Here is a 25,445-nt window from a genome sequence, read left to right on the forward strand (position 1 = left end):
TACTTATGGGCCAGACCTGGAAGTGATTTTTACCTTCCATTCATATTCCACTGTCTCATGAGTCCTACGGGCAGACATAACTGCAAGGGATGCTGGGAAATGTAGTCTGGTGAGTGCCCATGAAGAAGAGAAATAATGTGGAATCTACTAGTATCTGCCATAATAAGTAAGTTAGCCAGAAAGATAATTTACTGAACAATTTTATTTAGCTTCAACTTGAGTAGTGCAAGAATACTCTTAGAAAAACTTGCTCAAAACTTCTATTAACAGTGTCTCACAAAAATCTTAGGATACAAAAAAAAAATTTAGGAAAGATAATTTTTATAAGAATTGATTGAAAAAAAATTTTCCTGAACACCTCAAAGTGATTTTAGTAAGTAATAATAATTCCTTTAAAAAATTTAACAGCAGAAAACCTAAATTATTTGAGTTAGAAAAAGACTGAGCTTTGGATTATTTTCCTCTAGGAAAAAATGAGCATTTTTGTTTAAGGAAGTATTTGAACTTTTAAGGGACTCTCAAGAGTCATTATCTTCAAGTTGTCTTTTCCTAAACAATGATGTCCTAGTTACTGAATCAACAGCACACAGGTGGCCCAGAAACCACACACACATTCATCACAGCGACTGTCAGAGTCTCTGAGATACACGGTGAAACTCGCTAAGACGCTGCAGAGTATTATGTTTCACTATAATGATATTTCCAGAAATAAAGAGAATTACACATTAATAAAGCAATGAAACTATGCAAGTAACCATGACGACTGCTGCAAATTCAATAACATTTTATACTCCTGAAGTTTTTCCTTTCCATTTTTTTTAATTGCAAGAGATATTAGAGAAATTATGAGAAACTGACAGGCATTTATATCTCATCTGTACTCTCATACCTCCAAAGATGTCCTGGGCACACTGAGAATATTGTAACAACTTTGTAGCAGCCTCTAAAAATGTTCCTCCTGGTTCCTACATGCACATTTATCTTGAGAAATAGTCAAAGTCTGGAGCCCATAGTCCAATGTCTTTAAATAACTACTGGTCAGAGAAGTATTTCTCCAGGTCAAGTCCAATTTTATCTATTTTCTAAAATACAGTTCTCTTTTGAATCCTCGCAAAAACAAATGGCTTATATTTAACGGCATGCTCACAGAAATTTCTGAAGATTCTTAAATAGCCAAATTAGATTTCAGAACAATTTAAAGAAGACATAATCTAAATCACGCAGATTTCCAATGCATCAAACCATGTTTTTGTTATTTTTGTTTCTGTTGCTTCCGATGTGCTGACAAATGAGAAGTCACAAATGTGAAGGATTATTTTAAAGTTTCTCTTCCTCCTCCCTCAAGAAACGAGCAAAATAAGTAACTTCATTTTACTATTTTTCTGCATATTCTCCTATGATTTATTCTAGTTATGTATAGATTAACACTCACCTCTATATAGAAAGAATTATTCAGGATGACGGTACATTATGTGGTAGAAAGAACACCAAAGGCCGTTATCATGTACTTGGGGAAACTTTTGTCCCTGCTAAGGGCTTATGTCAGAAAATGGAGGTAAGGCCGGTAATGGAAAAATTATCCCTCAAATGCTGTTCCTCGATCTGCCCTTGTTTCTGGCTCAAGGGAAAGGTGAAATGATCCATCTCCCCTCACCTAAAAAAAATGCCACTTCAATGGGATTTTAAAAATTGTTTTTGCTTTTCAGGCAGGCTGCTCTTTTCTCTACTGGTTTGTCCCCTCGTAGTCACTTTGCCACTCCTCAGCACCCAGTTGCTGTCCTTATCTGATCAGACCTCAGTGCGGCCCAGCAGGTTCCTGGCCCCGCCTTCTTCTGGGAGGGCTCCGCCTCCCTGAGCTATTGTCCCACCCCCGTGATGGCCTCCTCTCCGCTTTCCCTCCCTGCAGTGTGGGTGTTGGCCAAAGCTCCATTCTCAGCCTTCTTCCTTTCCCTCCCAAACCCAGGCTGGGCCTGTCAATTCTTCTCCCTCAACCCCAAAAGAGAAGCTTTCTAAAATGCTTGTCTGACCCCTGCTTTCCCTCTGTTTAAAATCCTTTAACTTCCCAAATTTACCACCATCAAGTTCAGCCTCCTTGACCAGGACACTGGGTGTTTTTGCACTGGCCGTGGATGACCTCCCAGTTCCCTTTCCTTCTCGCCCCTCTTACACTGTGGGATCACACTTCCTGCGGTTTGTGCTACATATGGTGGTATTTCCTGCCTCGGCACATGCTCGGTCACCCTTCCTTTCTTCTCACATCTCTCTAATGTATAAATCGGATCATCTTCACGTGAAAATTTGCCATGCTTCTTATCTCCTAAAAGGTAAAACCTAAATGAGTTTTTGGTACGGAAGGGTCTCCCAGATCCGAACCCCTTCTTATGTCTCTAACCACAGCTCCAGTTATGCCCCTATCTTTGACTCCAGTTCCAGATATATCCAATTCTCCTGAATTCCCTAAATTCAGCCTAAATGGAAATTCTCCTCAAATCACTGCACCTGTTCTAGACTTCCAATTTCAGCTCCTGAAAACTGGTGACCCAAGCTCCTCCCCCTCCACCGGAACAAAATCAGTACCCAGAACAGTCCCAGGCACGAAGGGTTAAGTAAATATCTGTTGAGCAAATCCCCATGAATGGGTTAACGTCTTACTAAGGCTCCTCTTCATCCGCTGTATGAGGCTTACTTCCTGGGGATCACTCACAATGGAGGTCTCCCTCTTTCTAGTGTGAATAGGCAGAGAGAACCCTGCTTTCTGTCTTTCTGCTCTGGAGGGCTGCAGATGTACCTGGGAGCCTTGGATACTGCCACCAGTGGCAGTTAAGACTGGGAGTGTGCTGGGGGTCACCTGCCAAGAGGTAGAGGGATCAAGCACATATCCACCTTTTCCAGGGACCCTGGATTAGTGTGGGCTGGGGACTCACACGAAAACAAGGGCCAGCCCAGAAGGATTGAGAAGGCCTTTAGTTTTCTGTCCATACATTAAACTGTAAAACTTAGAATTATCCTTGGGCCGGCCAAGTGGTGCGATGGTTAAGAACTGGCTTGGGACGCCAGAGGGCCCCGGTTCGGATCCCACATATGAGGGCCAGTGACACTGCCCTCCACAGATAAGATGCTGAACAACAGCTTAACCTGGAGCTGGGCTGCTGTAAGTCACCAGCGATGGTGTAGGCTGAAGCTCCTGTGGCAGTGGGTTGCCATGGGCTACCGTGTGTAGCCAGCAGCCACAGTGAGCGGCTGTCCAGAAGCCAGCGACTGATGTGCCTCGCCCGGGAAGAGCGCAATGATGGTGCCAACATGGGCCAGTGAAGCAACGTCTTCCACAACTAGACTGAAGAACAAAATAACAGCAACTTGTCTGTTCCCCTTCTCCCAATTCCCCAGCACTGTTCCCATCCCCCCAATTCCCCAATAAAAATCTTTAAAAAAAAAAACAAAAAAACCCTTAAAATTATCCAAATGAATATGTGGATTTAAGAAATTTCTATGTACAGCCCTCTCTCCCCCACTTATGATCTCCTGATGAGAGCATGTCTCACATATATAAAAATATCTATGCATGTGAGTTCTCCCTCCTGGTCAACAGAGCAGAGGATGAGCAGGAAGAATAATTCCCCTATAAGTCACTTGCAATTCTTCCCAGCCCTCTTCTGCATTTTACTGATCATATCTGAGGCAATTTATTTCTCTTAAATAATCCTTTTGCTTTCCCTAATCTTTTCTTCCATCTATTGCTGAATTACCAGGAGAAAGGCTATTTCCTTGCTTTTCCCATTAACCACCTAAGTTCTTTAACCCCCAGTTTCTCCTTCTGTGAAATGAAAATAATAATGGGGTTGTGAGGATTTAGTAGACAATATCTAGAAAGCACTTAGCACAGCAAAAGGGAGGCGTGTGATTGCATGCTAGCTGCGATCATGGTTCTTTATATTTCATTTATCAGTGCTAGAAGAAAATGTGAGAGATAAACATCTATTAAGGAAAAGGAAGGTAGTAAGTGCTATGGTGAAGTTCACATAGAAAGCCGGAGCCAACAACTCCCTGGTCCTCTTGAAAATAACCAGAACTGTCCTTCAGAGTTGCTGAAGTTAATCAGTTACTGATCGATCATTATTGTTCATGCCTGAGGGCAAGGCCCTGTCCCAGATAATGTCATGTGTACGGAAAGAATGCCAAGGAATTCCAGAAGGCCTATCAATTTCTTTCCTATTTGTATAATGTATATTCTAACTATTTCTCAAAAGGGCAAGGCAGCTTGCAATAAAACACTCTGAGCTGTGGAAATCAACACAAAATGAAGAGTCAGACAAAAATAGACGGTGGCTGATGGTTGCTAGATAGGAGGGGGGTGGGAATGAGGGAGAAGGGGAAGGGATTAGACAGCATAAATAGGTAACTACAATATTGCCACAGGGATAGGAAAGACAGTTAGAGAAATATAATTACCGTATTTGCCGGCGTATAAGACGATTCGGCGTATAAGACGACCCCCTAACATTTCCACTCAAAATACAGAGTTTGTTATATGGTCGGCTGTGTGCGATTTTGCGAGTGTGGTAAAATCGCATAACAGCAAAATCGCATAACAGCCGAGCATACACCCAGTAGCGCTGCTGATGCCTGAACGGTATGTGGAATGAAGTGGGCGGGCATCGGGAGGCCACTATGGCACGGGGCAAGCACTATGGGCAGTCTATCTGAAGTGTACCTGGCGTATAAGACGACCCCCCACTTGGAGGCATATTTTTCAGGGCCAAAAAATCGTCTTATACGCCGGCAAATACGGTAATAATGTTGTAAATATTTTGTAGGGTGTCAGATGGTCACATGTCTTGTTAGGGAGACCACTTCATAGACGGGGTAGAGGCTTGATCACTGCACTGTACACCTGAAGCTGATGTTGTATAATATTGTATGTCAACTATAACTGAATATATATATATATATATATAGTCACGGGATGTGGAGTATAGTGTGGGAGTGGAGTCAAGGGAATTGTAATAGATATATATGCTATTGGGGGGAGTGGGGCGGCTGATTGGGGGAGGGGGTTGTCACTTTGAGGGGTAAAATGTATAACTATTTCACTGAGTTGTACAGCTGACATTACTTTAAAAAAATGTTTATTTCACAATAAAAAAATAGATTGTGGGAACGAAGGAGAGGAAACAGTACTGCAGCCACAGGTGAGCTGGCCATGGCATGAGAGGACTAACTGTGGGACCCAAACAGAAGCAGAAATAGCTCGCATTAACGACAAGGAACATGTCGGCATTAGGACAAAAAGCACTGTTTCCGTTACTAAATTCCAGGAGGAGGTTAGTGCATGGATTCTTATATAAAAAATATTGAATAAAATGATAGCGACTGTCTCCAGGGTGGTTTTGCAGAACAGGCAGCTTAGATGGGCAGGAAGTGCCAGGAGTCAGACAGGCTTGGTTTGCACCCAGGCTCTGCTGCACAGTGTCTTCCCATCTTTGACACATTTCTTAACGTCTCTGAGTCTCAGCTCCTCATCTGAGAAATGATGATAATGATCGCTACCACAGGGATTAAATGAGGTAGCGGTAAAGTAAGTGGCGGGCCCATGGCTGGTATTTGACAAAGATTTATGTCCTCCCCATCCCTAGGTGCATCCTCCAGGAGTCATCATCTTTTCTTATAAATATGTATCAACTTTAATATTCACATAATAGTTTTTCAGAAAAATGGATGAATCATAGGTCATCTATCTGTATGATTATTGGATTGTCGCCCCCACTAGATTGTAAGATCCCCAAGGAGAGGGTTCTTCCTGTTTTCCTTCCAGCGTAGGTGCTAAAGAGCATGTCACACACACACTAAGTGCTTCATCAATATTTGTTGTAGAAAGGGAAGAAGGCATTTTTATTAAGGATTTATTCATAGGGTCCGAGTGTGTCGCTTTTTGATGCTCAGCTTAAAGCATGAACATGGCTGCAGAGACCCTCAAGACCCTCAAGAGAGAATGGCTTTTGCTCCTCTGATTGGCACTTTCAAATATCATTAGCTGTTTTGAAGATCCTCAGCTTCCTCCAATTAAATCTGCTTTCCTTCTAGCACTGGCATTCAAGTGAAAAGTCTTAAGTGACTCAACAATTGATTTTATTGCTGTTATGTTCTTTAGATCTACAAGTTTTCAACAGTATAGTCTACTATTTGTCATTATAAATGCACAATCATTCAGCTTCAAAACAGAATGAGGAGCGTTTATGAGCTTGCCTCGAAAATTAATTACCACTTATATAACCAAATTTCTGTCGGGAAATATGTTCCCAGTTCCCAATGACTAGCTCATGAACTTTTGAAATGCAAAACCATTTGTATTTCAAGTTTGTCTACAACATTACCAATGAGATACCATGAAAAGTTTTACCTTTGTAATGTGATTAAGTTAAAAAAATGTAATCTAAAGTAAAATACCGTGTACCCTCCTGCCCTCTCATCTTTATTATCTTTCTCCCTCTTTCTCCTTCCTTCCCTCACCTCTCTCTCCCTCCCTCCCCTTCCCTTCCCTTCCTTTCCTTTCCCATGTTTTCCAAACAGTTTTTAAAAATTCCCCATATTCCAAGCTGCACAGGAAGAAGAAGCTACCAAAAAGTGTTAAGACTGTGACTCACCTTACTGTAATTCTGTTTCTAGGGTTTATGGAAAAGTAATGAGATCCAAGAACATAAAATAAAACTTAGAAAATCCCACAGACAAGCAAAAATCCTTTCTGTAGGAAATAGTTACTTAAACAATTTATATTTTGTTTTATATTACTCAGAGGAAACCCATATACCCTGTTAACTGCCATCTTTAATTAGTTACAATTTAACTCCATAAATATTTTCAAGAATTAATAATAATCGATGCATGCATTATGCTTTTAATCTTTTAAGAAATGTTAATATCGAATCATTTTTCCTAGAATCTTGGGATGGTGCCAGCAGAAACCAAGGCAGAGATGCCACCTTGTTACCCACCCACAAAGGTTCAGTCAGCCCGGTTCTGCACGTTTAACTAGGTTTATCTCTCATTCAGCTCAGCTCAGCTCCAGCCATGACCAAGGGGACTTTTCTCTTGTGTTCTTCCATTAACGACTTTCATTGGTCCCAAGGAAGCATAGAGACCAATGAACTCAAGGGTTCTCAAACTTGGCTATGCCTCAGAACCATGTGGGGGAGCATTTTAAAAATACAGATGGTGCATGGGTCCCATGCGTGACTGAATCAATCAGAACTTCTGAGCCTGAGACCTGGGCCAAGCAGGGTTGACCAATATTAGTGCAACTTTAATGGCATGGAAGGAGGAAAGCATTATTCAGACGTCGACAAATGGAGTTGTTCTTATAAGAAAAGGGGGGTTTTCAATGGGGATCTATGAAGGTTAGTTTTATGTATCGACTTGACTGGGCTACAGGGTGCCCAGGTATTTGGTTAAATGTTATTCTGAGTATGTCTGTGAGAGTATTTCTGGATGAGAGTAACATTTGGCTATTGATCATTAGGCTGAGTCAAGTTAGACTGTCCCACCCAATGGAGGTGGGCCTCATCCAGTCTACTGAGAACCTGAGTAGAATAAAAGGCTGACTAAGGGAGAATGTGCTCTCTCTGCCCGACTGTCTTCAGGCTGGGACATCATTCTCTTCCTGCCTTTGGACTCAAGAGTTGGACTAGAACATACACCATTAGCTCCTACGGTTCTTAGGCTTTTCAACTTGGACTTGATCGGCTCTCCTGGGGCTCCAGCTTGTTGACTGCAAATCTTGGGCCTTCTCAGCTTCCGTAATCACATGAAGTAATTCCTTATTATTATATACACGTCTTGTTGATTCTGATTCTCTGGAGAATGCTGATTAATACAGGATCACATTTCTTTAACCGTGTACTCTTTTATAAATATATGTGAAAGTACACTGAACATGTTTGAAAGATATTTTGCAATGATAACACACAAAAGCAAATAGGACAAAGTGTCATATGTTAAAATAAAGACTGAGAAAGTACCTACCTGGGGCCTTGGAAAGAAGGCCCCTGTTCCACTGGGGGAGCTAGGTGGGAATGCGGAATGAAGGTTTTCATAAGGAAATGCTTTACATTCTATTCACATACACATAATCAACTTATGTGAGTCCAAAAATTTGGATGCTGAGACTATGAACACAGCTTAAAGGTGAGGGCATTATCTGACTATACTGAATAACGATAAGCTCTCTACTTCCTCATGTCTAAAATGTTTACTGAAAAGATAAATAAAAAATATCATCAGGAGGAGCAAGGCAGAGCTCAGTGCTGAAGTCAGCAGGATGGCAAGGACACAGAATTTTCAGGGAGTCAGGAGCTCATTGGCCCGGGGCCTTCTCTTTTTATTCTGTACCTTGGTTCCTGTGATCTGTGATATTAAGTACCAGAGGTCATGGTGTTCCTTATGCTTGATGGTCCCTGCTACATTTCTCTCTCTTTTTCTCATCCCTTCTTTGGTTTTTTTTCTGTTTTTGTTTTTGTTTTATTTCCCCTTCTTTACTGAAGAAGTTGAGAAGCATTTTAGGAAAAGCATTAAAAATCAGTCATATTAATATGACAGAGATCTAAGTTAAGGATGAGGGTTCTTTGCGAAAATGTGTTCTCCAATTAAAAACATTAAAAAGTAAAAAAAAAAAAAAAAGGTGTGGTAATGTAATTTAAAGCAAATCACCCTATATATAGATAAAGGAAACAGGATAAAATAATGGAATCCTCTGATTTTCCTATGCCAGAAATTTTTAAGCAAACTTACCATATACAGACAATGGGGAAAAAAAAATTCACAAGCAAATAATTTAGCATATGACTATCAGCATCACCAAGCTTGATTTCAATGTTATTTCATGCAAGAATTGTTTTGCAAATTTGTTACTGGTTTTAACATAAGTTACTGTATAAAATGTGAACAGTTTTGCAACAACTATATTCTATAATTTAGACTTTTAGCTTAGTTGCATGGCTTACTTATGTAATTACAAAATGATGAGTCTGGAAGGCTTGAGCTTATAAGGAAAAAATGCCTTCATTTTAGTGATTCCAGTATAAACTTACAGAAATATCAAATTACTTATTGAAAAATCCCAGATGAAGTAAGAAGGAATGTTCTGGGAAGTTGCTGTTGACAGTATGTTGCCCTGAACTTATAGATGTATATTTCCCAGAATTGCTCAGTAAGGATTATCAGCATTTGCAAAAATAAGGATGGCCAGAGGTCTCTTAGAGTCTCCTCAGAGAGCTCTAAAGGGGTGGAATGGTCTTCTTTTTTTAAAATAAGTATTGAATCTGATTTTAGATAAAAATCTGACAGCTGGCCGAAGGCAATTAATTAAGAATGAATTAACAGAATATGACTTGCTTCCCAGTGTTCCTGCAACACCCCACTTTGACTGTCCTGACCTGGGCCTGTCTCAGCCTCCCCACCATTGTGTAAGCAAGGTCACAGGAAGGGAAGTGGAGGGGGACGTTCCAAAGTCATGCTAATCCAGGAGCCTGGTCACTGACTGCCAAATAAGGTAACACACAGCTTCATTATCCAGATCCTGAAATGTCAGCCAACTGCACCAGCATGAGAAGTGCAGTCAAAAGGAGCTACTGTGCACCTCCACACACACATCACCCAGTAGGATGAAAATCCCATAGGGACCACTGACGTCAACATCCATGAGCAGTCTTGGTTTTTCTTCATCTCTTTTTTCAAAGTTTTTTTTAGTTTCAGGTGTACAAAACAATGTAATAGTTAGACATTTACACCCTTCACCAAGTGATAACCCTCCCCCAATCTACTACCCCTCTGACATTGAATATATAGTTGTTACAATTCCACTGACTCTGTTCCCTATGCTGTACTCCACCTCCTGTAAATATATATATATATATATATATATATATATATATTTAATTATAGTTGACATTCAATATTATTCAGATTCAGGTATACAGCACAGTGGTCAGGCATGTACACAGTCTATGAAGTGGTCTCCCTAATAAGTCCAGTGCCCATCCGACACCCTATAAAATCTTTACATTATTGATTATATTCCCCAAACTGTATTTAATATTTTCCGTGGCTATACTGTGACTACTAATTTGTACTAATCCCTTTACCTTCTCCCCAATTCCCACCTCCTCCCATCTAGCAATCATCAGCTTTTTTTTTTTTAAACAACTACAACAGATTACTATATGGGTGTGCGTACTGTGATGAAAACAAGCCCAAATCTGTGAGCTGGAATCATATTAACTGGCAATTCACAGGTAGACAGAGGCACTTCTTCCACCATCTTTTCTTTATCTACTAATAGCACCTTCATCCCCATGTGCAATTTACCCTTTATTTCGCCCTATCTCACCTTTTAAAATTGGACCATTTGAACATCTTCCTGTTCTTCAGCAAAAGTTTGAAAAGAAAACACCTAAGAGAAACAACAGTGGAATGCCAATTTTCTCCATTACCTAATTTTTCCAACCTGTTACAAAGTGCAACTATTAAATTCGAGTGGGAGCCTCATTCTGCATGTATGTGACAAGACTCTTGATAAACTGACACCAAGTTAAGGGGCTGAGCTTTGATGATGCTGCGAATACCCTTTGTAAGTTGCTTGTGACATGGCACTTCTTGAAGACCCATATTTCATTCACTTGGCAACGTTCTGCTTCAAGGTCATTTCCAAATGCTCGTCTTGTGCAGAGCAGCATGCGTGGAGCAGCGCTAGCATGGCATCAGGTCAACGCATTAGTCATTGCTGGAGTGAGCTTTCTGTGGAGAGGCAGTCTGCTTTGGAGTCAGATGGGCTTTTGGAAAGCATGCCAAGAAAACTTTAAGATTTGAAATGTTACAGAAAAGAAGGTCACAACATCTTTTAATTGCCTACTATCCTTGAAGAAGGTTGCATTTGATATTTTTATGCAAATATTACATATATCTGCCCTGTATAAAAACTAGTTTAAAAAATGTGGTGAGTTTGTGCATATGTCTTCAATTGAATATAGTGCTGAGTGCCAAACTTCAACCAAGCTGATCAGACTGTAGGTCTCTGTGTAAAAGCCTACAGTGGTGGAATCTAGTTGCTATAGCTGCAAATTAAACAAATAAATGAGACACCATGGAATGCAGCAAAATATCTGTGGTCTGATTAGTTCATATTTGCCATATGTGTGAATATTAGCAGTCAAATTCTAGGTTTAAGCAAAGTTTTTTTGAATAGGTGCAACTGAGGAGAAATGCTTAAAAATACATAAGGAAGATTTGAATTCTATGTCGAGGATAACTATCTTACATTATATATAAGCTTTTAAGGGATTTTATTAACTTTTTTACTTTAGGAGTATATACAAATTCAGTGTTGCTAAAAACGTAAGGTTTCCACCAGGGCATTTTTCCTTGAAGATTTACATAGAGTTTGGCACTCACTTATTGCTTATTATATAATAAATTAAAATCATTAGCTATAGGGAAACTTTCATCTCATCTTATATTATCTTATCCTATCTTATCCTTTCCTGTCCTGTCCCATTCCATCTTGTTCTATCCTGTCCTATCTTATCCCATCCCATCCCATCCCATCCCATCCCATCCCATCCCATCCTGTCCTGTCCTATTTTAGAGCACTTCACATTTATTAGGCCTACTACGTGTCAGGCATTGTGCTATATACTTCCATGGTCAACCTCATGAACTCCCACAACAAGCTATAATTTCACCACTCGTGGAACTTGGTAGAGCAATTTAAAAAGATTGTTGAACAGAGAATTCTATTCTGACTAACCTCTTAAATCACTTACACTAAACTGTTTCCACAGAATAATAAAACCAGAGAAAACATGAGAGGTCATTTAGTTCAGTCCCTCTTTCTAGGTGGCTCACACGTCCGCATCTACTAGAAGCATGACATCCAGAACCAGACTGGCTCTTTTTGGGTTAAGCTGGTGTGGGAAAAAGAATGGAGCAAAAAAGACATCTATTGTGTGTGTGGCGATTGCAGTAGGGTTGGTATAGAAAGAAACGTTTACTAACATCAGTCTTTTTATCCTAACACATGTAGATGGTAGTGATGTGAGCAGTAATACTTGGATGTATAGGATAATTATGTACATTACCAGGTCACACAAATTAAAGTACTTGATAAGGATGAAAGGGGTTGCATTAAGGAGAAACATTTCTACCAATCAGAGCCACTCCTTGCACCTAGGTTAAAACTTATCTTAATTAGATCAAGAAATGCAAGCTCATCCCCAGACATGGACATAAACATGGTAAAGCAATAGGGAAAAAATCACCCTTGCTTAGATGAAAAGGAAAGTAATATAAAATGCTAGGAATGTTTATTAGTGTCCTAATGAAACATGTTTGGTGAAAGAGAATGCCAGGTCATGTCTAAAGGCATCTCTTTAACTAGATGTTCACAAGGCTCCATGACAGAGGCCCTGGGTACAGTAAGTGCTTGGGGTCAGTCACCTCAGCATTTTACTCCCAGCTCGTCCATTCACTAGCCATGTGAACGTGAACAAGTGAATATGCTGGACACTTGGAGGCCAGCACGTATAGTTCTGCTATTCCAAAGGAGGGGACTGAGCCTGAACATTATAAATCAAGGAGCTTGACAAGAATGCTATAAGGTTCTAGAATGGGCCACTGGAGGTCTAGGGTAAAAATGTAGAAAATTAAATGGTGACCAAAGGTACCAGCCTAAGTTCACTTAGAGAAAAAATCTTATTTCCTTTCCAGAACTGGGTTACAGACTCAAAGAGTAAGGAAATACAACAGAAATTCATTTGCGCAATCATTCATTCATTCTTTCACAAAACATTTTCTGAGACGTGCTATGTGCCAGACACTGAGCCGGATGATGAGACTATGCAGAGGAGGCTCAGACCACGTGTCTACCCCAAAAGAACATCCAGTTCCAGAGAAATGTGACAATAAACTGCAAGTAAAGTGTAGTGGAAGCTACAGTAGGTACATGTTGGGGAAAGGGGCTCAAAAAAAAAAGGGGCTGTCAATTCTGTGATGTAAGAGGGAAGCTGACACAAAATGGACGCAGAGGATAAGTAGAGTTTTGACAGGGCAGTGAGGGCGGAGTGGACACTCAGTCCTGGAATGTCCTGGAGGGCAGTTTGGAGGGGCCATGGCAGGTCTGGCTGGCTTCTGTTAGCCACAGGTCAGCAGAGGGGACCATGAAAATATCCTGGAGAAGCCTCACCTTGAACACAGGTATAAATGGGCTCAGGGAAGTGAGACAGCGCACTTACAGGGCCAGGCAATTTGGAGACAAAATCGGTAGCTGGGGTTCAAAATCAAATGCACAGAAAAAAAAAGTTGGGTTGAACACATGAACACATCCCAGTGGATTGCCACAGTCTTTTCCTTGCTTCTCTTTAACCATTTCTGTATATGACTTTAAAAAAAAATGTATGCAGATAAGAGGAGGATGGGGAGACAATCAACCCATTCTTGGTATCTCCATGATCTGGAACTAACGTAAGGATTTGGGACAATAATTGTGGATTCTCAGAAAAGGCTTCCCCCCCCCCAACTTTATCTGAGTATGACCAACACAATGACCCTTGAGGGACTCTAGAATCCAGCCGACTTGAGAAAAATCAACACCTCTCCTGCATAGGTGAGTTTTGTCCCATGCCACATTCACTTGTTGCCAATTCCTGCCCTAAGATCCCCGGTCACAGAACTCTCTCTCCACTACATATACTTGATTAATTTCATGTTTCTCCCTCACTGAACATGGAAGTCATTTTCAGTACTCATTAGTACTACCTGCTCTTCCCTTCTGCCGCTACATAGGCCATCTTTATTTAAGTCCCTGTCTTGACCTTCAGACTCAACCAACCTCTCCAAGCATGGTTACAACATGGTTAAAACTTACTGTTCTGGAAAAGGAACCCTTATATACTGCTGGTGGGAATGTAAACTAGTACAGCCACTATGGAAAATAGTATGGAAGTCCCTCAAAAAATTAAGAATAGAATTACCATATGACCCAGCAATCTCTCTTCTAGGTATCCACCCCAAAAATCTGAAAACATTTATCCATAAAGATATATGTACGCCGATGTTCACTGCAGCTTTATTTACAGTGGCCAAGACATGGAAACAACCAAAGTGTCCTTCAATAGATGAATTGATAAAGAAGACGTGGTATATATACACAATGGAATATTACTCAGCCATAAGAAAAGATGAAATCCTGCCATTTGCAGCAACATCGATGAATCTTGAGATAATCATGCTAAGTGAAATAAGACAGAGAAAGTCAAGAACTGTATGATTTTACTCCTATGTGGGATATAAAACGGAAAGTAACAAATAAACAAAACAAACAAACAAACGAACAAAAACTCACAGACACAGACATTACCAGAGGGTAAGGGGGTTAGGGCAGGTGTAAGAAGAGGGAAAAGGGGGTCAAATATATGGTGATGGAAGGAGAACTCACTCTGGGTGGTGAGCACACAATGTGATATAGAGATGATGTATTATAGAAATGTACACTTGAAACCTATGTAATTTTATTAACCAATGTCACCCCTATACATTTAATAAAAATAAATTTAAAAATTACTGCTCTGAAAAATCTATTAGTTTGTTACTGACTTTACCCAGAGTGTAGCCTCCAAAGAAGTTTCAACTTCATGGCACAAACTTTGGCACCTCAATTAAAAACAAATAGAACATCATTTTATTAAATCCTAATACATCCATTCAATGATGCTCACATTCTTAGTATTGCAGCTTCTCCAGAGCCCATCTTGTATTCATACTGAGTTTAACAAGATGGAATTCACTAGGAATATGTACAAGAGTCTTACCTTTTATGTGTAAAAAAGCCCCCAAAGAACACCTTTAAATCTTAGCTCAGCCACACAGCAGTCAGCTAAGAATCATGTCGAAGTTTCAGGGTTGAGTATAATGAAACTGCCAAAAAAGTTAATGGAAGCTTGGACAGCACCAATAAGAAAGGGCGATGGGTAAACTGCTTGCTTTCCTGTGTACCTGCCAGTTCATGTGAAACTGTGAAAACGAGTCTAGACCAGCTGAACACTGGTCAGAGGAGACTGAGTTTCATAGTGAAGGCCTGTATACCACTTCCTCAATAAACATTTACCGAATGTGCACTAAATGCTCAACACTATGATACTTTCTGGGGAAACACATGAAAAAAACAGTTGCTGACCTTTATGGCCTCGTTGACCATTGGAAGAATAAACAAGTAAATACACAGTAAACAATGGGAGGGCTGGCCGAGTGGCGTGATGGTTAAGAGCTGGCTTGGGACGCCAGAGGGCCCTGGTTCGGATCCCACATATGAAGGCCAGTGACACTGTCCTCCACAGCTAAGATGCTGAACAACAGCTCAGCCTGGAGCTGGGCTGCCATGAGTCGCCGGCAACGGCATAGGCTGCAGCCCCTGCTGCAGTGGATTGCCATGGGCTACCGTGTGCAGCCAGCAGCCAGCGTGAGCAGCCAGCAGCCGCAGTGAGCAGCCGTCCAGAAGCCGGCGACTGATCTGCCTCGCCTGGGAAGAGTGCAATGATGGTGCCAACTTGGGCCAGTGAAGCAACGTCCTCCACAACTAGACCTGAAGAACAAAAGGACAGCAACTTGTCTGTTCCCCTTCCCCCAATTCCCCAGCACTGTTCCCATCCCCCCAATTCCCCAATAAAAATATTAAAAAACAACAACAAAACAACGGGATACGAGAAATCCCAGATGTATGAGCAAGGCATTGTGAGTGCAGAGAGAAGGGGCCACTTAGATGCCTAGGAGACTGAGGACCACTCACAGGCAGTGTCTGAGAAAGGAATGAAACAAGGAGCCATCGTAACTTTTGATCCTCTGGAAAGGGGATGGAGGCAGCAATGTGGAAAAAGATGCGACGAGACAGTAGGGAGGCAGAGAGATGAGAGATGAGCCTGTTGCCTTAGTCCTGTTGAGAGATGAGGAAGCCTAGAACTAAAGCAGGGATGGTGGAAGTGAGGAGGCTGGGGCGGACCTGGAGCTACTTTGGAGGCACATCTCATAGGACTTGTCAACTAACTGGGGGGGATGTGGTAGAAAGGGGAGCTTTCACATGCGTCTTGCCATTATTTGAGATGGCAACATGAGATGAGTAACAAGATTTGGAGGAGGGGTTAAATAATGAGTTTGTTTTAATATGTTCGTGTCAAGGTCACTGTGTCAAATGCAGTGTGATGCCCCGTGGGAAGGTGAACCAAGAAGTGCAGACTTGGAATGACCTGCATGTGGCAGAGATAGACGTCATGGGGGAGAGTGAGATCCTCCTGGATGAGAACATGAGGAGAACCAAGAGGGCTGGTGTTTGAATCCTGCAGAATAGATGGAAGGACTAGGGAGATTTAAATCGAAAAGAATAGGAGATTCAATTCCTTACGTCTTTCCTACAGCTGAAGACCCCATGGTCTAGGCCCACTGCTATAGCTCTATCACTGGAGAGGCTCGAGCAGAGACCGAAAGGGAATTTGCCAAGATGTTGTTCAGGTGATTTAAGCACACATGGTGCATGGACAAGATGGTCTTTAGAATCCCTTCCCAAGTTTGAGTCTGGGATTCGGTGCTTCCATGATAGAAAACACAGCTTTGTTCCACTTCACTTTCCTTGGCAGCTATCACTGATGCTTGCTGAGGTTGGAGCTTCAATTAAAAGGGAACTGGAAAAGATATAGGGATGGACTTCTGCCAAGGAGTTGAGTCTGTGGCTAATGAATGATCTGACTGCGGTAGCGAAGGAGGAAGCCAGTTCCTAAGACAATACCTTCCTCCCTGCCCCAGCCCCCCCCCTCCCCCAACTATGAAGAATTAAGGGCAAATGAATGAGAAACATATGAATTAAGTTTACTTTGAAATATCTACGGATTTAAGGATTAGGGGTAAAAGAACTTGAGTAAACCACACTTTGGGTTTTGCTGACCCCAAAATCTCTGAATATAACTTACAGACCTTCTGATGAACTCACACTACTGCTGGGCCTGCTCATCTATTAAATGTAGCAGGAAAAGGGGCAGCATAAAAGCCAAATATTATTAGCCTTGAATTCTACCCCTGCACGGAAAATTAGGTCTACAAAGGAATTTGTGATGGCAGGAAATTGCTTCAAAAAGCTTTTGTATGACTGCTACCCTAGAGAAAAAACTAACTCATACCCAGATAAAATAATCAATCTATGGAGAGTGTTTCAATACATTTGATCCAGGCTATTATTTACCTGGCCTGTAGCTCTTAGAGGTTCCAGGCACCCTCGGTATGTTCTTTGGACGTCAACTCAGGCCTTCTCAGGCGGTAGTAGTATTATGACATGTATCAACTAATAAGACCCTCTGGGGAGGGTGCTCGTAGGCCATACATATGCAGGACTTTGCTGCAATGCAGTTGAGATTGAAGAGTGAAGTAAAATAGAAGTTAAGAAAGACATTAATGCTTTGGGGTTGCATTTTCTGTTAACTACCATGAAGGTAAAAAGATAAAGCGTGGGAGAATGAGAGAACAAGAGAACACACAGATGTGAAACACTGCAACAAATATTCATTGGTTGTCCATAATGCAGAGGCACTGTTCTGGGTGCTTAGGATAACTCAGTGGCTCAAACAAAGATCCCTTTAAGGAAATGATATTCTAGCAGAGAGAGATGGACAACAAGCCACAAACACAACATGAAGTATAACTGTGTAATGTGTAAGGATGATAGTGCCCCGAGGGGGATAAAGAGCTGGGTAAGAGACACCAGGGGACATGGGCTTAGCTGCAGTGCCAATGGGCTGCTCAGAGTCACCCTTACGAGAAGGTGAGATTGAGCAGAGTTGAAGGAACTGAAGGAGTGAGCCAAGCAGATTTCTGGAGGATAGCAGTCCAAGGAAGGAGGGTATTTGGTGTGTTTAAGGAACAGTAAGGAGGCCTGCTCAATCTATCAACATCGACTGATTCATCAAATGGTTATGGGTACCTATAACATGCCAAGCACAATGTTAGGCACTGCAGAGAAAAATATTAATCCCCCAAACGCAAAGAGCCATGGAGGAGATAGGGTATAAAACACTGTATGATTTTGCCACTGTGCCTTCTTTATCCTTGGACATTTTTAACTCTCCCCTAGCTCTCTCTCCAATGTACAATATTTATGGTTGAAATAATAAATAAAAATAAAATGGGAAATCGCTAAAATTGAATACCTTAAAGCTAATTACTGATTTAAAGAGAATAATCAAATCTTCATGACAACATTTACAGCAGCAAAAATCTGACACAGTAGAATTGAACTTGGTAGAACTAAAGATCACAAATGAAAACTCACAATGGAAGAAGATACGGTTGGTAAAACTGGATATGAAAAAAGCTTACAAACGATAATAGTATGCAACACTTCTGAAAGTGTCTGCCTCACTCTGGATGTAACTCTCCTTGTTCCTGGGTCTTTGGGGTTGTATTTGTTTTCTTTGGGAGGTCCACTGGGAGTCTTAGAAAGAGGTTCCCAAGGAAATTCTGACCTCTGTTCTAGTCCTAACTTTTATTTTTGAAAATGTCCAAATATCTTCTAGTTACTTTAGAATACAGTGCAAAAATTGAGAAAGGTCAGTTTTTTTCATATGGAATGTTGACGACAGTCTTCTTTCAACCAATTGGTTATTTTATAAAATATCCACTATCAGAATGGGACACACTCCTCGGGTACAGAAATACATCCAAATATGTATATCCCAGAACTGGAAACTTTCCATAAGTTGTGTTATGTACCAAAAGAATAACGCCAAATCTGAGCTCTTGTGAAAACAGTGATCATAGGAGCCGTATTTAATGGCTTCTCTTCTGGGAAAGACAGATGCACAAAAACTTTACCAATTACCAAATGTCAAAATAATGCTGAACAGAAGAATTTCCTAAATTAAGGTTCTCTTGAGGATCCGTTACACATAACAAGAACAACGGACAAACCAAGCATGAAGAGAGGTGGGATTTTTCTTTTTTCTCTCCTTACAAATTATATGGGGGAATGAACAACTCCTGCTGTGATTATAAGAATATTTATGTCATGTCTGATTAAAGATCTCTGGTAATAAAAATAAGAATATCTTAACTTTCTACAGTGCTTGGCATTCTCAAAGCATTTTATTAACATTAATTAGATCTTCAATAAGCAGAGCCACTGTTTCATTGTTGTTTTTCCCCATTATATCATCAGTGAGAATCTGTAATCTTTCCAGAGTTTAAATCTTTTTCTTTTTTCTTTCTTTCACTCTTTCTCTCTCTTTCTTTCTTTCTCTCTCTCTCTCTCCCTCCCTCCCTCTCTCTCTCTCTCTCTCTTTCCCTCCCTCCCTCCCTTCCTTCCCTTTTCCTCTCTCTCTCTCTCTCTCTCTCTCTCTCTCTCTCTCTCTCTCTGTATATTTACTCCACTGAAAATGCTTTAAAATTATAATCAGCAGAAGAGAAAGGTTCAGGGTTCTATTTTTGCAGCAAAGGAACATGCCAGAATAGTAATAGTGCTTCTCCTTGTCAGAATGAACACAGCCTACTGGGGATTACTCTGTTCACTTGTGGAACTGTTTTTCTACTAATTGGATCTTCGGAAAAGTCATGATGTATTTTGTCTATGTTTTTCAAAGGTCATTTATTTATATAAAGAACAAAGATCAATCAATGATATATTGCCCGTTGTGTTCAGTAACCTTTTGCCATCTTTCAGTGAGCTTCATAATTCCTCGTTCATAGAAGGACCTGTCTTTGTGAAAAACTGAACAAGGTGCTGATTTACAGCCTCATCTGAATTGAACGTTATACCACGCAAGGAGTTTTGAAGAGAGCGGAACAAGTGGAAGTCTGATGGCGCAAGGTCAGGCGAGTATGGTGGGTGTGGCAACACATCCCATTCAAGCTGCAATAATTTTTGATGGGTGATCAAACTTGTGTGTGGTCTCGTGTTGTCATGATGGAACACAACACCTTTACAATTAATAAACTCTGGACGTTTCTGGATGATGGATTCATTCAAACTCTCCAATTTCCAACAGTACACATTCTAATTGATTGTTTGGTTCCTTGGTAGGAGCTCAAAAAATACGACACCTTTAAAATCCCACCACACTGAGAGCATAACCTTCCTCTGATGAATGTCTGCTTTCGATGTCGTTTGAGGCGAATCATCATATGGGGACCAAGACCATTTGTGCACCACATTGTTGTAAACAATCCACTTCTCATCACCAGTTATCAGTTGCTTCAGAAAAGGGTCGTTTTCCTCACATGTAATGAGCATATTGCAGATGTTTATGCGCACCATCAAATGAACTTCTTTGAGCTCATGCAGAACCCAAATATCGAGCTTGCTTGCGTATCCCAGCTTCTTCAGGTGGTTGTGAACACTTGAATGATGGCTGTTCAATGTTCCTGCAATCTCTCATGGCGTGTAACGTGGGTTTGACTTGATCAATGCCTTTATTTTGTCGTCATCAACCTCGGTGGGTCTCCCTGACCGAGGAGCGTTGTTGAGATAAAAATCACCAGCACGGAATTTCGTGAACCATCGTTGGCACTGACGTTCTTGTAGAGCGTTGTCACTGTAAACTTTATGCAACCTTCCACAAGCTTGACGTGCATTCTTCCCTTTATGGAAGTAAAACAATAAAATATGGCGAAAATGCAATTGGTCTTCCATCTTCAACTTGTAAAATCTTCAAAACTCAACCAAATAGCTCAATTTTGTTTTAGAATGAAGCTAGAACTGTCAGCTGTCAAATGACACAGCAATAACATAGATGCGAATGACTCCAGTACTTCCAAAAATGAACTAGTGCCATCTGTTGCAAACATGCGTCAGGACTTTTCCAAAGACCCAATACCTTCCTCTACTTCAAACATGCCACTTCCATCCTTTAAAATTGCACATATTTTTCTCAACCTGTAACCACATAGTGCCTAGCAAGGTGCTTTGCATGTCATGGGGTTTCAATAACTGTTTGCTAGATTGAATTAAATCAAAGCTCAGCTCCCACACATTGCATCCATACAGAACCCTCCCACAACGGTCCATCATCAGTCTCATTACACCTTAGAAACTGATTCACTTGATGATATCACCTCTGTTTTTCTTCTGTCTGGTCATCAGTAAACTCAGCACAGAAAGGTGGTACAAGGATATAAATGCAGACCTGACATCTTCCAAGTTTCAAAAGCAAATGCACAAACTCTTTTTTATCATCAATACTTAGTGAGTGCCTTATGGGCATCGTATGCTTTTTGAGTTGCTCAGAATACAGAGATAAATAATGGCTTCAAGGATAGATGGTTTTTTATTTTGAGTACTGAACTGACTCCATTTTAAATATGCTATATTTATATGTTTATATTTTTAATTGAATTCAATTAAAATTTGTTTTTGTGTGTGTGCTATTTTCACGGAGCCAAGAGATAATGGAGTAGTTACATATCAGTGGTGTGTTACTATTCTAAGTCATCCAAATATAAAATATTTAATATAATAATGTAAATATTCCAAATTTTGTTCTTGCCTTTATTTCAGCAAATTCACTAAAGAAATTGGAAATTTTCACAAAATTTGAGTTCTCCTGATAGTGTTACTCTAATCTAAATCCAACATCAATTAAATATAAAATATAATTAGAATTAAACTATACACAATATGAATATTTTCATCAAAATATGAACATTAAAATAAACTTAAAAATTTTTAACTGAATTATGTTTATATTTTTAAAATTCAATATTCAAAATTACATATTAAAATTAAAAGCAAATGCAAATTATAATTACTTAAGATTAAACCTTTAAATAAAATTTAAACAAAGCTGAAAATGCTTATTCAATGTTTTGATATTTCATAAACCTTACTACACATTTTTATAAAAATTGAATTATTCATGATTCCTGCACTTAATGTTCATATTTTACTTGCAATTCTAAAGAATCAGTATCATGCTTTAGGCACATTTGTATTTAAAGTTTCTTATATACAAATTTAGAGTCATGTAAATTATTTAAGATTGAAAAATATTTGTCAGCCATCCTATGCAACTTTTTGTTAGTAACTCTGGAGCCATGAATTGGAACATGAAGAAAAGCAAAGAAATAGTCATTCATCTTTACCAAGAGACAAAATTCATTGTGAAACAATCTTGAGCTCCTATTCTCTGAGAGGATCTGACATGTTAATTAATTTATATTTTCCCTTTCCTAAGGATTGGTGTCACTCAAATCCTCCTTGCATTTCCAAGTAGTGTTTGCCTCCAAGATGGAGAATTTTAGCCCATCAAAGTGAATCAAGGGAAAGTGATGAGAGTCAAGTTGAAGTTCTAATGGCTGCATACACGCTCCATAAACTGTTCGCTCGAAACATCAAATAGCTCCAGGCTCTGCGAAGGTTGTGATTCATTCTCTGGCCCGAAGGTAATAGTGTGCATTTTAGGGATGTGGGCAATAGCCCAGATAGTGTGGACTGTACTTCTATAGTACATGATGCACCATTTGTTCTCAGCTAAGGCCCTTCTGGGGCTGGAAACTTTCTGAGCCTAAGTTTCTTCATCTGTAAAAGGGATAATACTTTATCATTCGTAGTACCATTGTGAAAATTAAATGATATAACCACGATGGAATGTCTGGCACACAGTAGGTTCTCAAAAATAGTAGCTGTTAGTACTGACGGGCAAGGAATTACAGAAATTGGCAATACTGAATTCATTCATCAATTTAATAAATAGGTACTGATCCTGCTATAAGCCAGGCTGTTGGGCAGAGCGTTCCGTTTTGCCCTAAAAGGGTGACATTGTTGTGGGAGACACATACATGTATAATAGACATATGAAAGTGCTGTGCAAGAACAAACTGACAGAAGGGAGAACTTGGGTTGGGAGGGTGAGGAAAGACTTCTCAGAGAACATGTTATATAAGCTAGCAAGATGAGCAGGAGTTGCCCAGCAAAGAATGGGAAAGGTGTTTGGGGCAGAGATTGCAAAGACATAGAGCCATGAAAGGGCTTTCACATTTGAGAAAAGGACCAAGTTGGAGAGGGGCAGAGTAACTAGGTCAGGCCCCTCAGATGGTTAAATTGAACTGATAAGACCCAGCTGATTTGTTGGAAACTAGACCAGAGGTGCCACATTAATCCTTCAACAGTGTGGCTCTAACTGGACTCAAAGAAACTTCCAGTTCTCTGAGATGGGCCGCTTTTGATAAACTGGCTTACAAAAGGATTGATCAAAGCCCCTTAGTATAGTAATGTTTGCTTGTTAGTACACACCACTTTTCTTAAAATATACCAGAATTAGGGGCAGAAGGGAAACTATTATTTTGGACCTAAGACACCTAGTTTCTAGCTCTTTGCGCCCCTATAATTTCTGTGATGGGTTGCCCTTTTCACCAAGAGCACCCATTGGCAGTCTAAAAATTTCTGTAACCCAAAAATGCAAGGCTTCTTAGGTAATACCAAAACTGTGCTCCATTCCAGAAGCAGAAAGGGAAGACAATACACAACTTTTCTGCAGAAAATCTCTCTCCAAATCTTGGGAAAAGATATGCAAACCATTCAAAGCATTTGATTTGAAACTTGTGAAGGTAACAGCATGGCTAATGCACCAGAAATAATTAGAGAAGAAGGAAAAGACCTTGCAGCCACAGGCAAATACCCTTGGACGAGCAGACCCCGACAAGGCAGACAGCCACTGCTCAGGACCCCTCCAATGCCTGCAGCAGATCTCCCAGGGAACAGAACAGCCATGCTGCTCCTCTGGGGGAAACTCTCCAAGTGCAGTATGCAGTTGTTTCCAACACAATCCCATTGATGTGAGGGGAGGGGTCGGGGGAAGAGCAGGGTGTCAACAGTTGCACAAGTGGGAATTGATCCCCTAACAGGGGACAATCTTTTTAGTGGCCCCAAAATCAAATTCACCCATGAATGAGCTAGCTGTATTATCTAACACCACTGATGCCTCTTACATACTGTGGACTCATCTACTACATCTTTTTAATAGTGACTTAGTGGCATGGGAAGATGTGTTTTTGTTTACATTTTTTGTTTACAGAATTGTTCTCTAGTTATAACTGCATGATAGCCTTCCAACATATCACAGATAGATAAATTCTACGGAAAGCCTAAGCTAGAAAATAGCTCTTTAACAGATTTAAAAACAAACAAAAAAACAAACAAAAGGAAATCATTTGTTTTAGTCCACTCACCATTCCGTGATTCAGCCACCCTGGGATAAAATTATCAAGCAACTTCGGGTAAATCATCTCTCTGTCATAGGCATAAATGATCCAGAATACTGCTACAACAAACTGGAAGAGAAAAGAAATCCTTTACTTCAAATTCACCAACTATCCACAACATACAATTTGTCAATTATCTATTGTTCAAAAAACCCAACAGAATTTGTAACCTATAATGAAAGACCAATCAGTAAACCAGCTAATGACCGGAAAGATAGTTCTCCCTTCACGCCATTAGTGGAAACAGCTGGGGTCCCTCCACTTTCCTCCATCTCTCAATAGTGTCCCTTCAGGCAAAGGGATCTGTTGGGGAGGGAGAGAGAAACGGGCTGTCTGTCGTCTGCAACAGCTCCCTTTCAGGGCTAATTGTGTTGGTTTGATTCCTCTCAAGAGGGTTGAAAAGTTCACTGGTGGTTTTTGGATCCCATTCCCCACTGTACGGGGTTAGCACACATTCAAGAATCTGTAGTGGATGTCCCTTTTCCTTGAACCCATCATGTGGTTCAAATTAATGTTCACATTCTCAAGTTTCTATTTTACCACTAACAGCATTGAAATCACTGCTATAAAATGTCCTGAAGTCACATTGAGAGCAAATGTATTAATTTATATAGCAGGGGCTTCAGCTGCACTGAAAAGAGTGTAGGAAGGGCAAAGGAAGATTCCTAATTCTCTTGGAATAAGTTAAAAGTTCATCTGGGCTCCAGAGGTTGATTTTGACCCTTTGGCAACATAGTCATTAAAAGAGAGTACTCAATGTATTATCATCTTCCTTCAAATTAATGATGAGAAAATACGTTCAGAGTCACAAGAAAGAAATGACTAGCCCAAGGTCTCATCCTTCAGCATAGAATTTAAAAGAAGAAGTGAATGCTTTTGTAAATAGTCAATAAATGTAGCATAGGAAAAGAGAACCACCCTGAGGGAGAGATCAAATTCTCTGCAGAGTTATGTCTCAAATAATAAATACTATAGAGTGATAAAATGCAGCATAAATATTCAACAGAAACAATTTTAATCTCATTTCTTATAAGTCATCATGTCTCCACATTTTATTAATAAAAATAACAAATATTTTAATGCCACTTTTTATAAACCCCCTGGTGGTTATATAGCTCAAGGCTGGTAATCAGATGGGTTCCAAAGTTCTATTCCACATGTCTCAGCTATGAGAT

The 25,445-nt window shown here is 40.3% G+C and overlaps 1 protein-coding gene across 1 annotated transcript in view; it reads right to left on the reverse strand.

The window, feature by feature from the left end:
* AIG1 (androgen induced 1) overlaps positions 1-25,445 on the reverse strand; it is a 182,925-nt gene that overhangs the window by 121,062 nt on the left and 36,418 nt on the right. Inside the window, exon 3 of the mRNA XM_019653745.1 lies at positions 24,238-24,339. Coding sequence (XP_019509290.1) covers positions 24,238-24,339 — 102 coding nt within the window. The remainder of the gene's footprint in view (positions 1-24,237; positions 24,340-25,445) is intronic.

This window comes from Hipposideros armiger, unplaced genomic scaffold (assembly GCF_001890085.2).
Source record: "Hipposideros armiger isolate ML-2016 unplaced genomic scaffold, ASM189008v1 scaffold_206, whole genome shotgun sequence".
In the NCBI taxonomy this organism is placed as follows: Eukaryota; Metazoa; Chordata; class Mammalia; order Chiroptera; family Hipposideridae; genus Hipposideros; species Hipposideros armiger.